Genomic DNA, 17,459 nt, shown 5'->3' with positions numbered 1-17,459 from the left:
AAGGGGATTAATAAGTACAAGGGGGCACTCAGAGAAATTGAAAGGGGAGAGGTTTAGAACAAACGCCAGGAAGTTCTTTTTCACACAGAGGGTGGTGGATACATGGAACGCGCTACCAGAGGATGTGATAAACAGGAGCACGCTACAGGGGTTCAAAGAAGCTTTGGATAGGTACTTGGAAGACAAAGGGATTGAGGGGTACAGATAAAAGTAAAGGTAGATTATAGGGATGGGATTAGAGGTAAGTTACAAAATTAATCAGGGACCACTGTTCAGGCACTAGGCCTGATGGGCCGCCGCGGGAGCGGACCGCTGAGCAAGATGGACCTCTGGTCTGGCTCAGCGGGGGCAACTTCTTATGTTCTTATGTACCTGTGATCACAAGGCTGGGGAGGTCACATGCAGCATATAGCTCAAATGAAAAGGAGACAAACGAGAGAGTTCCAAAGATGTAGCAGAAGAATAAGACCCGGAACCAATTAATGTTTAATAAGCCATAACCAATTAATGTTTAATAAGCCATAACCTCCCCTGTCTGATAAGCAGGATCTGGCGTAGGTGAGTCATGCCCTCTTTCCACACCACAGGTAGTTTTGAATAGCCTTGATTTAAAACGTAATTCCTGAGAGCGTGGAAATAATAAGGGCAGTATTTGAAATCTGTAAAGCCACCTAGGGAATATAACGCCCAGAAATAGCTAAGAAGAAAAAATTTAAATTGAATCAGGTTGGACAGACTGGATGAACCATTCGGGTCTTTATCTGCTGTCATCTACTATGTTACTATGTTACCTAGAACTGACAATGGGAAGGATGTCCAGACCTGTAATAATTGCAATGTGTCAGAGAGCAGAGAATTAACATTTATAGCATAGAGCTGAGAGAGGTTTCGGGGTCACATAATCCCTAAATATTTGAGTGAGTCTCGTGCCCAGGAAAAGGGAAACTCCCCCACCCAGGAATCTTGCAGCATAGCCAGAAGGGCCATTTCTGACAATTTAAGGTAAAACCAGAGTAGAAATGGAATTCGTCCGATGATTAATAGAGGACTGTGGGTTTTCCCAAAGTAATCAGTAAATCATCAGCGAATGTTAAAAACTTTAATTACAGTAGTAAAAATAGGGTCACCCACAATCATCCTTAAAAATGGCTCTAAATAAAGGACAAATAATAATGGGGATGGGGGAGGCCAATCCTGACGCGTACCTTGTTCATTTGGGAATGGGTCAGTGCATATGTCATTAATCAATAATCTCGCTACTGGTGAGGTGTAAAGTGTCCGAATAGCTCACCAGTACCATACATTCACCTCAATGTACTGTAACACCGCAAAGAGAGAGTTCCAATCTACTCGATCAAAAGCCTGAGATGTAGGAATCTGTTGATGTTGAGCGTGAGCCATAGTGAGTAAAACCTTACGGACATTAATCACAGATTGCCATCCCCGTACAAATCCTACCTGCTCCGGGCCAATTGGGCGAGGTAAATGTACCGAAAGAGGCTCAGCAAGAATCTTGGCTAATATTTTTAAATCTCCATTGAGGAGTGAGATCGGGCAATATGAGTCCAGGGAAGAGCCATCCTTGCCAGGTTTCAGTAGCAGAGTTATCAAAGCCTCATTAGTACCGGCCGATAGCTCCCCTTCGCCGCCTATTACATGGGTAGAATAATCTCGCAGTGGGGTCCTCAAAGATGGTTAGAGCAATTTATAAAACTGCAGTGAAACCGTCAGGGCCTGGTGCTGAAAAATTAAGTTGAGAAGCAATCGTCTGTTGGATTTCGTTCAGCAACAGCAGTACTTTAAGAGTGTCTTGTTCCAAATCCGTGAGCTTGGGGATACCAGAGTCTTCTAGATAGTCCTTAATCGAAGGTCCCAAACCAAATGACGAAGCCGTGTAAAACTTCTGAAAATAATCAGAAAAATTTTTCGCTATCTGACCAGTTTTATAGTGAAGGGTTCCCTTAGAATCTGAAAGGTCCAAGATAAGCTGACTCTCCATTGCTTGTTTTGTTAAGCTAGTCAAAATTTTCCCGATCGATTACCATACCGGTAATAATTATATTTGTGATAAAATAACATTTTATTCGTTCATTCATGGATAAGTGAATTGAGGGCTGCTTCGGTAGAAACCAATGTTGAGGGCTGCCGCGTGAGCGGACTGCTGGGCATGATGGACCATTGGTCTGACCCAGCAGCAGCAATTCTTATGTTCTTAAGTTCTAAAGCAGCGTTTAACAATCAGCCTCCGGAAGAGCGTTCCAGTTTTCCACCACTCTCAGGGTGAAGAAGAACTTCCTTATGTTCGTACGGAATCTATCCCCTTTCAGTTTTAGAGAGTGTCCTCTCGTTCTCTCTACCTTGAACAACCTGTCCTTATCTACTAAGTCTATTCCCTTCAGTACCTTGAATGTTTCGATCATGTCCCCTCTCAATCTCCTCTGTTCGAAGGAAAAGAGGCCCAGTTTCTCTAATCTTTCACTGTATGGCAATTCCTCCAGCCTCTTAACCAACTTAGTCGCTCTTCTCTGGTCCCTTTCGAGTAGTACCGTGTCCTTCTTCATGTACGGCGACCAGTGTTGGACGCAGTATTCCAGGTGAGGATGCACCATGGTCTGGTACATTAGATTACATTAGTGATTTCTATTCCACCATTACCTTGCGATTCAAGGCAGATTACATAAGAATTGTCGAGAAATCAAGGTAATATATGTTGGGTATTTTGAACATTTTAGATTTGATAGGAGTAGACAGTGTGGTAGGTGGAGTTTGGGAAGGAACTGGTCGTGTTATATAGGTTTTATGTATTTTTTGAAGAGTAGAGTTTTTGTTTCTTTTTTGAAGGTTTTGTAGTCTCTGATCTGTTCATGATCCTCTTCTTTATCATTTCCAGCATTCTTTTTGCCGCCACCGCCGCACATTGCGTGGACGACTTCATCGACTTGTCGATCAGAACTCCCAAGTCCCTTTCCTGGGAGGTCTCTCCAAGTACCACCCTGGACATCCTGTATTCGTGCATGAGATTTTTGTTACCGACATGCATCACTTTACACTTATCCACGTTGAACCTCATCTGCCATGTCAATGCCCATTCCTCGAGCCTGGTTATATCACGTTGTAGATCTTCGCAATCCCCCTGCATCTTCACTACTCTGAATAACTTTGTGTCGTCCGCAAATTTGTGCTTGTTCCAGTTTTCGTCCATTTTTCACCTTTTCCAATTCTTGTCTCTGTTCGCTTCCTTGACTTCTACAGTGAGCCACGCCGGTTCTTTGTTCTTTTTCCTCCAGACAACAATTTTTCATACCTTTTATTATCTGGAGACTTTGTTTTGTTTAGTGATTGAATTTGTCAGTTTTGAGAAATTGCATCTGCCAACACAGCATTTCTGTAGTGCTACACAACATGCAGAGTCTGGTATCTCTGCTTTCAGTTTTTGTCTGTATATTTTCCTATTTTGTGTCCGGTGAGAATCATGTTCTGCATCTGCAACTGAGGTGAAAGATTATGAGAGGACTTGGGGAAATCCTAGGATCATAAAACCTGTTTTACTACTTGGGATCTAGCTAGGCACTTGGGACCTGGGTTGGCCACTGTTGGAACAGGATACTGGGCTTGATGGACCTTCAGTCTGTCCCAGTATGACAGCTCTTATCTTCTTATGTGAGCCAAGTATAGGACAATGAAGCCATTGTGACATCACTGATGAGGTTGGCTCTTAGACATTGGTGGAATGAGGCATTATGACATCACAATCTCAGCTCTGGAATATTGCTACTCTTTGGGTTTCTGCCAGGTACTTGGGACCTGGGTTGGCCACTGTTGGAAACAGGATACTGGGCTTGATGGATCTTCGGTCTCTCCCAGTATGTCAGCTCTTGTGTTCTTATGGTTCTGCTGGCATGTGGTATGTGTAGGCATCTTTTAACTGTCTATCTTTTTCCACTTTCCCAGTAGCAGGTATATTGGTGTTCTAATCTATTTCAATAGCATCTACTATAATAAAACGCTAAGTGCTCATGCGCATTCTTACCTGCGTGTTCCCTGATCCCTGATCTGTATGTCTGTGGCAGGTAAGAGTACACATGTGCGCGTTCTCTTCTAAAGACCGGCGGCAGGTGACACTCTGCGACTCCTCCCCCCGGCGCAGACCTTACCCGGCACACCTGAAACCCCCGTTGACCCTCCTAGCCGAAACTCCCACCGCGAGACGAACACAAACCTCCCGGCTCCAGCAGTGTCCGAGGCACAGTAAACACGCTGCTTCGCATCCTTTTACTGGCCTGATTTCCTCTGCCACGCCCCTGATGACATCATCAGAGATGTGGCAGAGGAAGTTAGTGCAGTAGAAGGCCACGAAGCAGCGTGTTTACTGTGCCTCGGACGCTGCTGGAGCTGGGAAGTTTATCGGCCGTCTAGCAGTGGGAGGGTCGGCTTGGAGGGTCAACGGGGGTTTCGGGTGTGCCGGGTAGAGTCGGCGCCGGGGTGGGGGGAGGTTAAATGGAAACATGCTGCTCAGGGGGATTGGAAGGAGGCAGGCAGGCTGGCTTCGTGGGGTGGGGGGGGTTTAAATGGAAACATGCTGCTCAGGGGGATGGAAGGCAGGCTGGCATCGGGGGGTGGGGGTGGGACAAAGTTTGGAAGATAGTGATGGGGACATAGGAGGGAGGCACTGGGGGCACTAAGGACATAGAAAGGGGCACTGAGGGCATTAAGGACATGGGAAGGAGGCACTGGAGGCATTATGGACACAGGAAGGAGGTACTGGGGCACTAAGGACGTAGGAAGGGGTATTAAGGACATGGGAAGGAGGCACTAGGGGCACTAAGGACATAGGGAGAGAAACAGACAGACAGGCAGTGTCCAAGGAGAGAGAGACAAAGAAAAAATAAACCCAGACAGACAGACAATTTACTCTAGCACCTCTTAATGTAACGGGTTTAAACTCTAGTAATTAAATAAAATAACTACTTCTAAAGGTTGCAGATACAGCTGGGGATGGAATGGATCTTAGTAGGGACTAGTAGGTATTAGTTAGATTCCAGTGGTGTGTCTTGACAATTTTTGCACCTCGTATATGCTTTAAGGTGAAAGCAGCTGAAAATTGCTGCCTTAAAGTTTGAAGGTTGCTGTTCTGGGTCTAAACCCATGAACGGTATGTGCTGGTGGTGGACACAGTCTAAGCATGCAGGTGCTCATGTACTTTGCATGATTGAGGAAGATAGATGGGAATAATTTTGCTGCTGATCCTCTGGGGCTCGAGTGGACCCTCCTGCCCCTCTCCAAAAAGTTTGGCATGTCCTGTTTCCTGGGTAAATAACAAAGTAGATCTTTGCAAGTTTGGTTTCTGCTTCTGATGTATTGCGTTCTTTGGCACCAGACTCTTCTCCTGGGGATCAGATTCTTTCAGGCGGTTCTGCCAAGAAAACAGAAACAAAAAGGTTGCTCTATTGGGTCAGACCAATGCTGTATCAAACCTGGAATCCTTTTCCCAACAATAGCCTGTCCAGGTCAGAAGTACCTCAAAAACATCAGAAGTGACCAGTGGAGTGCCACAGGGCTCGGTCTTGAGCCCGATACCATTCAATATCTTTGTGAGGGATCTGCCTCAGGGACTTTGTGGCAAAATTACATTATTTGCCGATGACGCTAAACTATGCAACGTTGTGGGCAACGCAACAGAACCAGACACTGCAAGCAGGACCTGCTTTTACTGGAACAATGGTCCAGTACTTGGCAACTGAATTTTAATGCCCAAAAAATGTAAGGTTATGTACCTTGGTAGCAGAAATCCATGCATAACATACAACCTGAATGGTGAAAACCTAACAAGAACTATAGCAGAACGGGACTTGGGAGTAATCATCCGGAAGATATGAAAGCTGCCAATCAGGTGGAGAAAGCTTCAGCAAAAGCTAGACAAATGCTGGGTTGCATCAGAAGGAGCTTTATCAGTCGTAAGCCTGAAGTTCTACTGCCGTTGTACAGATCAATGGTGAGACCTCACCTGGAGTACTGTGTTCAGTTTTGGAGGCTACATTATCTAAAGGACGTGAAGAGAATGGAGTCGATTCAGTGAATGGCCTCTGGACTTAAGGATCTCCCATATGAAGAACGTCTGAGCAGACTACGCCTGTATTCTCTCGAAGAGCGTAGAGAAAGGGGGGACATGATAGAAACATTCAAATATATCACAGGCCGCATTGAAGTGGAGGAAGAAATCTTTTTTTCTTACCAGTCCCACGGTGACAAGAGGGCATCCGCTAAAGCTCAGAGAAGGAAGATTTCATGGGGACACCAGGATATACTTCTTCACCGAAAGGTTAATTGATCGATGGAATAGTCTTCCACGTCAGGTAGTTGAGGCCAGTAACACGCTTGACTTCAAGGGACGATGTGACAGACAAGTGGGGTCGCTCAAGAGGAATGCTTAATAGACGGATTCTCGCGGGTGGGAGGGAGGGTTCTTGAGTGGGCAGACTTGTTGGGCCATCGGCCCTTTTCTGCTGTCATACTCTGTTTCAGAGTAACAAGGTTCCAATGTTACTTAATCTCTGGGATAAGCAGTGGCTTGCCTCGGGTTTATGGACGTTTCTTCCAGGAATTTCTCCAACCCTTTTTATTGTATTTATTAATTTCCGTATTTATATGCCACTTATAGCTTCATGGAGTTTCCCCTAGTCTTTAAATTTTTGGTACAGTAAGGAATCCATTTGCATTTCCTCTATCCCAGGTCTCAAGAAACTTTCTTAGTATCTAGGGAGCCAGACTTTGTGTGACTGGGCTCAAGGCGATGTATTCAAAGCTACTCATTTCAGTAGTAGGGAAGGATTGGCTAAAAGGCTGCTGCTCTCCTCATCTGCAAAGTATGTGGCAACGGAGAGAGGCTTTAGGCTACTCAACTACCTCCCCCATCACCTGCTCCCTTCAGCTAGTTTTCACCTCTCCCTCCCAACAGCTGCTGCCTAAAGCTTCTCCTCACCTACACAGCCACTCCACCAGCAGCCCTGGCATCACATCCGCACCCCCAGCAGTCTCTTATTCACTCGTCTCCTCCTCTAGCCCCGGGGCTGCTGCTTCCACTGTTAGCACTCTGAATATCCTCTATGTGGGCTGTCTTTCCGGAGGGCATCCTCTCTCCTAGCACACACACATCCCCTTAGGTCTCGCTCAACCTTCCCTCTCTCCAGCACACAACCCCATCCTCCTTATTTCTATAGTGCCACTAGGAGTACCGTAGCGTAGACTCGGTTAACCGTCGCCCATGGGGATTGATAGGTGCTGGATGAATGTAGTTTCTGGTTGCTTGAGAGTTACTATTAAAAATAGGCCCAACTAATACTATACCCCATAATATCCCAACAAACTATCGGACATGTGGCAGTCAAAGCGTGCGTGTACTCAGGTGTGCACATAAATACCCACTCTCGCTCCTTCTTCCCTCCTCCAGGCTTAGTCAGAATCACAGCTGACAGCCGAGGAGTGCAGCCACATATCGAGCTGCAGTTGCCATGAAAGCCCACCCCAACCCAAAGGCCTTCAAAGCGTGCTCTCTTTATCCACATTTGCGAGCCCTTAGCGACCAGATTTCCCTGCTGCAGTATTCACTAACCTGTGTAGCGATCCGCTTCCGGTGCGCGCATGCAAATGAGGGGAGCTGCATGTAAAGTAGGCAGGGACGCGATTCACTAAACTTTTTTTCAATCCGACTGGGCTCGCAAAAAGCGACTGCTCAGGACCAATCGATGAAGCCCTTTGCGACTGCCCTGCCTTCTGCCACCCTGCTTTCTAACCTGTCAGCCCCATCTCCTGCAGCCCCAAACCCCCGCCTGCCTACCCCGATCTCTCCTGCCTGCTCGCCCCAACTCTCCTGCTCTCTGCCGCCCTTCCACGCAGTGCAAGCCCATCCGTGCAGCGCCAGTTTTAAACCCGCGGGCTCGCACTGAAGGGAAGGAGGGAAGAGGCTGCCGCCACCGCCGCATAGGAGCAGGAGAATCGGGCCCTGAACATGCCTGCCCCGACTGCCTGTGCAAGCCCGTGGTTTTAACCCAAAGCGGTTTAGCCCACAGGCTCGCAAAAGTTAAAAGTCATGGGTAGGACGGGTCTGCGCATGTGCAATCCGTGCAGGCAGATGGGGGCGTTCCTCCCTTCGCCCCCATCTGCATGTTTTAGGGCAGTGAATTTGTCAGACCTGCCTGAGTCGGAAACAGATTGTTCCGATTCAGGCAGGTTAGTGAATCTAGCCCATAGATGGTAGAAGGGGGAATGGGCAGAGAGATTGGGGGAATGGGCAGAGAGATGGCAGATGAAGTTCAATGTTGAGAAGCGTAAAGTATTGCATGTGGGAATCAGAAACCCGAGGCACAGCTATACGATGGGAGGGATGTTATTGAATGAGAGTACCCAAGAAAGGGACTTGGGGGTAATGGTGGACATGACAATGAAGCTGACGGCACAGTGCGCAGCGGCCGCTAAGAGAGCGAATAGAATGCTGGGTATAATCAAGAAGGGTATTACAACAAGAACGAAAGAAGTTATCCTGCCGCTGTACCGGGCAATGGTGCGTCCGCATCTTGAGTACTGCGTCCAGTATTGGTCACCATACCTTAAGAAGGATATGGTGTTACTCGAGAGAGTTCAGAAGAGAGCGACACGACTGATTAAGGGGATGGAAAGCCTTTCATACGCTGAGAGATTGGAGAAACTGGGTCTCTTTTCCCTGGAGAAGAGAAGACTTAGAGGGGATATGATAGAGACTTACAAGATCATGAAGGGCATAGAGAGAGTAGAGAGGGACAGATTCTTCAAACTTTCAAAAAATAAAAGAACAAGAGGGCATTCGGAAAAGTTGAAAGGGGGCAAATTCAAAACAAATGCTAGGAAGTTCTTCTTTACCCAACGTGTGGTGGACACCTAGAATGCGCTTCCAGAGGACGTTATAGGGCAGCGAACGGTACTGGGGTTTAAGAAAGGATTGGACAAATTCCTGCTGGAAAAGGGGATAGAGGGGTATAGATAGAAGATTGCTGCACAGGTCCTGGACCTGATGGGCCGCCGCATGAGCGGACTGCTGGGCAAGATGGACCTCAGGTCTGACCCAGGAGAGGCATTGCTTATGTTCTTAAGTCCGCCCATTCTGGCTTCACTTCCCTATTATCGCCATCAATTTTGCATTTAAAGATCCTTTGGGTTTATCCCATGGTTTTTTGAATTCTCCCCCAAGCAGCCACCACTCTCTCAATGAAAAAGTATTTGATGATGTTAGTCCTAAGTCTACCACCCTGTAATCTCAATGTCCTCTAGTTTAATGTATGGCTTGCAAAAATTATTTTGGAGGTCTCTTCCTATCTTGGTTTTAGAAAATTGGTAGGCTGGTATCTTAATGCATTCTGCTTCATTTTTTCAATCAAGTTCCTTATATTCAACTTGATGTATTTGATCTGTTCTATGTATTACTTCTTTCCCTGCCATGCCGGCATTTTCTGCATTATATGGTAAATGCTTTCTGTCTTTATCTGTTCTTAAGTCCATTATTCTAATTTGTATTTTATCTGTATCCCATGTATTAGCTCACCTTGTTGTGAACCGCATAGAACACTTTCGGTATGGCGGTATATAAGAATAAAATTATTATTATTAGTTCTACTGTTCCCCTCATCTCTGGAAAAGATTTGTATGCGTTTTGATACTTTTCAAGTATTTCAACATCTCCTCTATCACACCTTTCCTCTAGGGTATGCGTCAGGGGTGTCCAACCTTTTGGCTTCCCTGGGCCATATTGGCCAAAAATAAATTTTCTGGGGCCGCGCAAATGCTGCAGCAAGACAGAGGAGGGAGCCGGCAAGACGGTAAACACCCAGGGGCAGCAGAGGAAAATAATGCATTGCCCTCGACCGGGGCCGCAGATTGGACACCCCTGCTATACGTATTTAGGTCCTCAAGTTTCTTCTCTTGTCTTTTTTGATTGTGGGAACCCCATACCTTTTTTTTTCTCTCTGGACCACTTCGTCTTTCTAGGTTCTTAACCAGATGCAGCTTCCAAAACTGAACATCGTACTCCAAGTGGGGCCTCACCTGTTACTTGTGTAGGGGCATTTCTGTTGTGCTGCTAGATGGAAACACAATGTAAAGAAACAGGCCTAATAGGGATTAGGGAATTTCTCAGAGAGAATGATCAAACAGACCTGGGTAGTTAGGCATTAAAAGCAGCCTCGAAAAGTGGGCCTTATACTGCCAGAGCGAAGCTTGACTTACACTGACTCAGGCAGTCTGTACCAGGCATACGCTATAGCAAGATAGAAGGGACGGAGTCTGGAGTTCACAGTAGAGGAGAAGGGGACAGATAAGACAGACTTACCTGATGAACTGAGCTTCCTTGAAGGAATATAAGGAGAGACCCTGAGGAGCTGCAGGAGAGGGAACCAATTGAGAGGGGTAATGGATTGAAGGGGAGAGAGATGGTTTAGTGGGAGACCTGCTTATACCTCTATGCAGCCCAGCGTCCTGACCCCTCACCAGAGATTGCCATTAGCTCTATACATTTCAAGTGAAAAACTGATTGTGATGTGCATCTGTGTTCACCTTTGTAGCCCAGAAGAAATCTTGCAGGTGAAGACGAAGTTTCTTGTAGGCACTGGGCTTCTTTGTTTTAGCCTCCAGTTAAGGATGCATTCTTACGAAAGGGAAACGCCAAACTTCACTGGCAACGGAGGGAATCGTGTGAGGGGAAGTGGACAGCCACCTTAAGCCTTGCACAGCTTTAAAATAGTGGGCAAGTTCCTTACATTCATCCTTTGCCAGGATACAGGAACACCGATGAGGGATCAAGACATAGAATAAGAAGGTGGCAGGAATGAGGCCGGTTGCCGAGAGAGCACAGAAGACAGCAATCGGATACCGCTAGTAATTATCCAGTGGTGGTCCAGGAGGGTCAAAAACATGAGCGCCAATGAGATGAACCTGCTCCAAGCCGGCTTAATAGTTCACGCCTGGTCTTCAAAACCCACTTTATTAGCAACCAATAATAAAATCCATGCACAAAGCAGTCTTGTCCATCATAAAAGCCTGCCTGCCACTTTTTCTAGTTGTTCTGTACTTCTGGGAGGGGCAGGTTTACATCTATGGATGATATTCTAGACCTCGGTGGGAAGGGCAGGATTTGGGCTCAGCACAATTTCATAGGAAACCTGATGGTCCGTCCATATTTGTGTACGTTCTTGCTTGGCCAATGCCTTAGGTCTGCCATTGTGAATGTCTGGCTGATCTTGAAGGCATCACTAAGCAAAGGCAAATGATCTGATTTTGCTTTTTAGAGAGATTGTTTGAAGCAGATCAAATGGAGCTTTGTATGAGGGAAGTGCTATTTCCATAGGATGTCCCTTTCCAGAAACACACCTTGTTTATATGCAGGGATTAATGTGGTTGATATTGTTTGTCTTTGCTTGTGGAATTATTAAAAGTATGCTTGCTTTCCCCCCCCCCTCTCTTGCCAGAATAAATTTTACATTGAAACCAAGCTCAACCGAGATCTGAGAGAGGATCTTATCAAGCTGTTTACGGAACATGTAGCAGAAAAGCACATTTACAGCTTAATGCGTAAGTAGACACCTGCCAAGCACATGGGAAGGGAAGAGCTTTGGTATCAGTTGTAGAATTATGTCCCCCTGATGACATGTAAAAGAGGGTTTGAGTGTCCTAGAGGTCATGATGTGAAGGGGGAGAGGTCTCTTTACATATCCTGGATATGCCACACAGGCACCACTTTTCCCCAGGATAATCTCTCTATTGATTTAGAATTGCAATCTTACACTGCACACAGGATCTGATATAGTGCATGACCACTGGGTTTCCCAAACAGCTAATCTAACCCCAGATTGTCCAGTAAGAGAGCACATAAGAACACAAGGGTTGCCATACTGGGATAGACCAAAGATCCATCAAGCCCAGTATCCTGTTTCCAACACTGGCCAACCCAGGGCAAAAGTACCAGGAAGAAACCCATGCTACCTTATAGTCCGTAGTCTATTATTGAGAAAGACATGGGGGAAGCCTCTGCTTGCCCTGGATCGGTAGCATGGAATGTTGCTACTCCTTGGGTTTTGGCCAAGTACTAGTCACCTGGATTGACCACCGTGAGAACGGGCTACTGGGCTTGATGGGCCATTGGTCTGACCCAGTAAGACTATTCTTATATTCTTGGCTAACATAAGAACATAACAGTTACCGTACTGGGACAGACTGCAGGTCCATGAAGCCCAGTATCCTGTTTCCAACAGTGGCCGACCTAGATTCCAAGTACTAGGCAGAACCCAATGAGTAGCAACATTCCAGAGCTGAGATTGTGATGTCATAATGCCTCATTCCACCAATGCCTAAGAGCCAACCTCATCAGTGATGTCACAATGGCTTCATTATCCTATACTGTCAAACCTTGGATAGTGAGTAACATGGTTTATGAGTGTTTTGCAAGACAAAACATTTGCTTAAATTTTAACTCGATAAACGAGTATCATCTTGCAGTATGAGCACATATACGTGTGTCACGTCAAATACGCACAATATATGCACGTTGCATCTCTGATCGCGGCTGAACATAATAAAAGCATCATGCCCAATTCACCCGCAGTGTAGTGACTGTTCAAAATGAGTGAGATCTTGCAATACAAGTACGTACAGTATTGTATTTTCTATTCAAGTGTTTGGGATGTGGAATGAAATGGAAATTTGCTTTGATATACGAGCACTTTGGATTACGAGCATGCTCGCCAACCAAGGTACTAAGAATATAAGAATTGTCTTACTGGGACAGACCAAAGGTCCATCAAGGCCAGTATCCTGTTTGCAACAGTGGCCAACCCAGGTCCCAAGTACCTAGAAAGATCCCAAAGAGTAAAACTGGATGTCTAAAGTTCAACTAAACCGAAACCTGAAGTGTTCCACTGTTGCGGTGCCAGGGCTTCCCCTCTCAGCTTGCTTTTTATTGCTTCTGCTGCTGCTCCTACTGCTGCTCACTGGATTCATATGGTCGAGATCTTCACACTGCTTCCTCATGTGATGTCGGGTCCTCTGGCTTGTGCAGTGGATTTTTATCGGAAGTGGGATGATCTTCCTGTTGCAATCCAGCTTAGGAAATGAGGCTTATTCATGGTAGAAAACCACTCATCGTGACAAGCTTCCTGTAGGTGTTTTTATTCCTTCTTTATGGCTTACTGAACCCCTGTTATATACTGTACAGAAGAATTTTGTCCCAGTTCCAATCTCCCCTCATAAGAATAGCCATACCAGGTCAGACCAATAAGAACATAAGAATTGCCGCTGCTGGGTCAGTCCAGTGGTCCATCGTGCCCAGCAGTCCGCTTGCGTGGCGGCCCCTAGGTCAAAGACCAGCGCCCTAACTGAGACCAGTCCTACCTGCATACGCTCTGGTTCAGCAGGAACTTGTCCAACTTTGTCTTGAATCTCTGGAGGGTGTTTTCCTCTATGACAGACTCCGGAAGAGCATTCCAGTTCTCTATCACTCTCTGGGTGAAGAAGAACTTCCTTATGTTTGTACGGAATCTATCCCCTTTTAACTCTAGAGAGTGCCCTTTCGTTCTTCCTACCTCGGAGAGAGTGAACAACCTTTCCTTATCTACTATATATTGTATATTTTTTGTAAACCGCTTAGAACCTAACGGATGTAGCGGTATATAAGAAATAAATTACATTACATTACATTACATTACTAAGTCTATTCCCTTCATTACCTTGAATGGTCCATATGGCCCAGTATCCTGCTTCAAACAATGGCTAATCCAATGGCAGAAACCCAAATAGTGGCAACATTCCTCCAATATCTTTTTCAATAGAAGACTATATGAACCTTTTCTCCAGGAACTTGTCCAAACCTTTTTTTAAACCCAACTATGCTAACCACATCCTCTAGCAACGAGTTTCAGAGCTTAACTAATTTATTGAGTGAAAAAGTATTTCCTTCTGTTTGTTTTAAAAGTGTTTCTCTGTAACTTGATTGAGTGTCCCCTCCAGTTCAATCATAAATGGAAAATGTCCTACTCCTTTCTCTTGATTAGAGAGTGGTATCCTAAATCCACTGACACATCTGGGGGAAAGCCTTACTCAGACCTGCAGCTTTCCCTTGTTCTTAAGAGACAAAGTTTATGACTGAATGTGCAGCTCATTGTAACAGGTATATTTCTTTTAAGAAGAATTCAGAGAGGATAAGTGTTTATTAAAATGTCAGTTTTCAGTAGCAAGTGTATGTGGTGGTGGAGGGGGGGGGATTATGTGTCTCTAAAAATGAGAGGTTCCTGTTTGGGCATTTACGTTTACGAAACAATTTGTTTTGCAGTTTGTTTTGCTTCTTATGTTTGATTCCTGATTTGACTTTCTAATATTTAAAAAAACCTCTAAAAATTAACCCCCTCCTTTACTTAGGAATAGTGCGGGTTTTAACGCCGGTAGTGGCGGTAACTGCTCCAACGCTCATAGGAAATCTAAGAGTGTTGGTGCGGTCGCCACCGCTGCCGGCGTTAAAACCTGCGCTATATGCTGGTAAAGGAAGGGGGAGCAAGTCTTTTTTTCATGTTCTGTACGCTGTTCATATCCCGGTATAATTTTGCACATTTTATGACGGGACATTTCGTTTTACTGATTCTTAATGTTTTCAGTCAAAAATGAGTTAATTTGAATCCTTTGCTGATTTTAGGCTGAGAATTGGTTTTTACATGCCGCCGCTTAAAATAAATGTCATTGGAACGCGTGTCCTTCATTGAAACTCACAGCTGTGCGATTGAAACAAATCAATGCAACGCCTAGCACTTGATGATTTTTATTGATTTTGAAGCTATTTTTAGATGATCAGTTTTTATTGTGATTTGCGCATTGCTAATGTACTTTGAATGTACTCCAGTTTTATCTAGTTTTTGTCTTCACAAGCTGTTATTAGTACCCTTTAGTAATCAGCTTCACAAAGGCCTTTCAATACTGTTAGATTTTAGTGGGACTCCACTGTTTTTCAATCTTTTTACCAAAGTTTTTAGCCTTTTCAAAGTTTCCATAGGTTACTACGGATAGAAAACAGAGAGTGGGGGTAAATGGACAATACTCAGACCAGAAAAGCGTTGCAAGTGGAGTGCCACAGGGTTTGTTGCTTGGACCCGTGCTTTTCAACATATTTATAAATGACCTGGAAATTGGTACGACGAGCAAGGGGATTAAATTTGCAGACGATACAAAGTTATTCAGAGTAGTGATGACACAGAAGGATTGCGAAGACCTGCAACGTGACATAAACACGCTCGAGAAATGCGCAGCGACATGGCAAATGAGGTTTAACGTGGATAAAGGGTAGGGTGATGCATGCTGATAACAAAAATCTTATACATGAATTGGAGAGACCCCCCAGGAAAGAGACTTGGGAGTACTGGTCGGCAAGTCAATGAAGCCGTCCGCACGATGCACAGCGGAGGCAAAAAAGGTGAACAGAATGCTAGGAATGATTAAGAAGGGGATCACAAACAGATCGGAGAGGGTTATCATGTCGCTGTACCGGACCATGGTGCGCCCTCACCTGGAGTACTGCATCCAGCACTGGCCGCCGTACATGAAGAAGGACACAGTACTACTCGAAAGGGTCCAGAGAAGAGCGACTAAAATGGTTAAGAGGCTGAAGGAGTTGCCGTACAGTGAGAGATTAGAGAAACTGGGCCTCTTCTCCTTTGAAAAGAGGAGACTGAGAGGGGACATGATAGAAACATTCAAGATACTGAAGGGAATAGACTTAGTAGAAAGACAGGTTGTTCACCCTTTCCAAGGTAGAGAGAATGAGAGGGCACTCTCTAAATTCGTTTCCCCACCGGCTAGAGGATGCAAATATAAGAGATACCATCAACAACTTCTATCGTATCAAGCAGCCTTATGGGGCAAAGACTTAGAAAAACTAATTACACACACAAACAACTATGGTGAATTTAGAAAACACCTAAAAACATTCCTGTTCTCGAAATACCTAGGTAACGATTCAGGACAATAGCCCCCTTCGTAATCCCACCCAGATCTGATCTTGTAAACTGTTAACCTCTGATCTCTAACTATGATTGCTCCATTCAATTTATGGAATTTCTCTAATTCATTGTAAATCGCACGGAACTTCACGGTCCTGCAGTATATAAACTGTTGCTATTATTATCACTGTTGTTACTATCAGATGTTCTCAGCTATACTCTGTAAGTCGCTGTCTGTACAGTTTCTCTTCGTTGTGAACCGCCTAGAAGTCGCAAGATTGTTGGCGGTATATAAGAATAAAGTTATTATTATTATTATTAAAGTTAAAAGGGGATAGATTCCGTACAAACGTAAGGAAGTTCTTCTTCACCCAGAGAGTGGTGGAAAACTGGAACACTCTTCCAGAGTCTGTTATAGGGGAAAACACCCTCCAGGGATTTAAGACAAAGTTGGACAAGTTCCTGCTCAACTGGAAAGTATGCAGGTGAGGCTGGGCTGCTGGGCAGAGTGGACCACTGGTCTGACCCAGCAGCAGCAATTCTTATGTACAGCACAAGATTTTGGAGAAGCTATTAGAATATACTATACTATTAATGATTTCTATAGCACTACCAGACATACACAATGCTGTACAGAGTCCCAGAGAAGACAGTCCCTGCTCGAAAGAGCTTACAATCTAAACAGACAAACAGCTGGCTTGGTTGGAGGACAGAGGAGTAGGGTTATCAAAAAGGTGGGTTTTCAGTCTGCTTTTAAATAAGGGAAGGGGCTTTGCGGAGAAACTCAGGTAATTTATTCCAGGCATAGGAGGCAGCTAGATGAAAGGACTGAAGTCTGTAATTGGCAGCTTATCTGAGGAACAGAGTTCTCTGGGAGGTATATAAGGAGAGAGGAGAGATATTGAGGGACAGCAGAATGAATATACTACTCGTACTGGGACAGACTGAAGATCCATCAAGACTATCAATCTGTTTCCAAAAGTGGCCAATCAAGATCACAAGTACCTGACAAAATCCCAAAAGAGTAAAACAGATTTTATGCTGTTTATCCTAGAAATAATTAGTGGATTTCTCCAAGTTCATCTTAGTAATGGCATATGGATTTTTCTTTTAAGACATTTTCCAAACCTTTTTCTGTTGCAAAAACATAGGATTCTGTATTGAAGTTGTCCTTCTTTAGTCGTGAACGTTGCAGAAGGATGTCGCTAGTATCTTTCAACTCCCTTTCACCATTGTTCCTTCTTCAGTTTTTCCTTCTGCAAGAGAACTGAGAGGGTGTGTTCTGATCTGCTCTGCTTCTTTTTATTGTTTTGGGGTATTTTTGTCTTTCCTTTTTTCTGCATGGCTTTGATGCCTAGAAGGTCTCTTTGGGGTTACTCTGCCAGGGAAAGGACGCAGCCTGAAGTCATAATGCCATTGTACAGGGCCATGGTGAGACCTCATCTGGAGTACTGTGTGCAA

General features: G+C 44.9%; 1 protein-coding gene across 5 annotated transcripts in view; it reads left to right on the top strand.

Moving 5' to 3' along the window:
* Window positions 1–17,459, top strand: part of CACUL1 (CDK2 associated cullin domain 1) — a 90,746-nt gene that overhangs the window by 37,445 nt on the left and 35,842 nt on the right. For 4 of the 5 annotated variants that reach the window (XM_033943678.1, XM_033943675.1, XM_033943680.1 and 1 more), the window contains one exon: window positions 11,490–11,592. The exons of the other annotated variant lie outside the window; for it this stretch is intronic. In XM_033943678.1, the coding sequence (XP_033799569.1) occupies window positions 11,490–11,592 (103 nt within the window). The remainder of the gene's footprint in view (window positions 1–11,489; window positions 11,593–17,459) is intronic. 5 annotated transcript variants of the gene reach the window in all.

This window comes from Geotrypetes seraphini, chromosome 4 (genome assembly GCF_902459505.1).
Source record: "Geotrypetes seraphini chromosome 4, aGeoSer1.1, whole genome shotgun sequence".
NCBI lineage: Eukaryota > Metazoa > Chordata > Amphibia > Gymnophiona > Dermophiidae > Geotrypetes > Geotrypetes seraphini.
The sequence above is the reverse complement of the archived record's forward strand: the minus strand, read 5'-3'. Positions and strand labels throughout refer to the sequence as shown.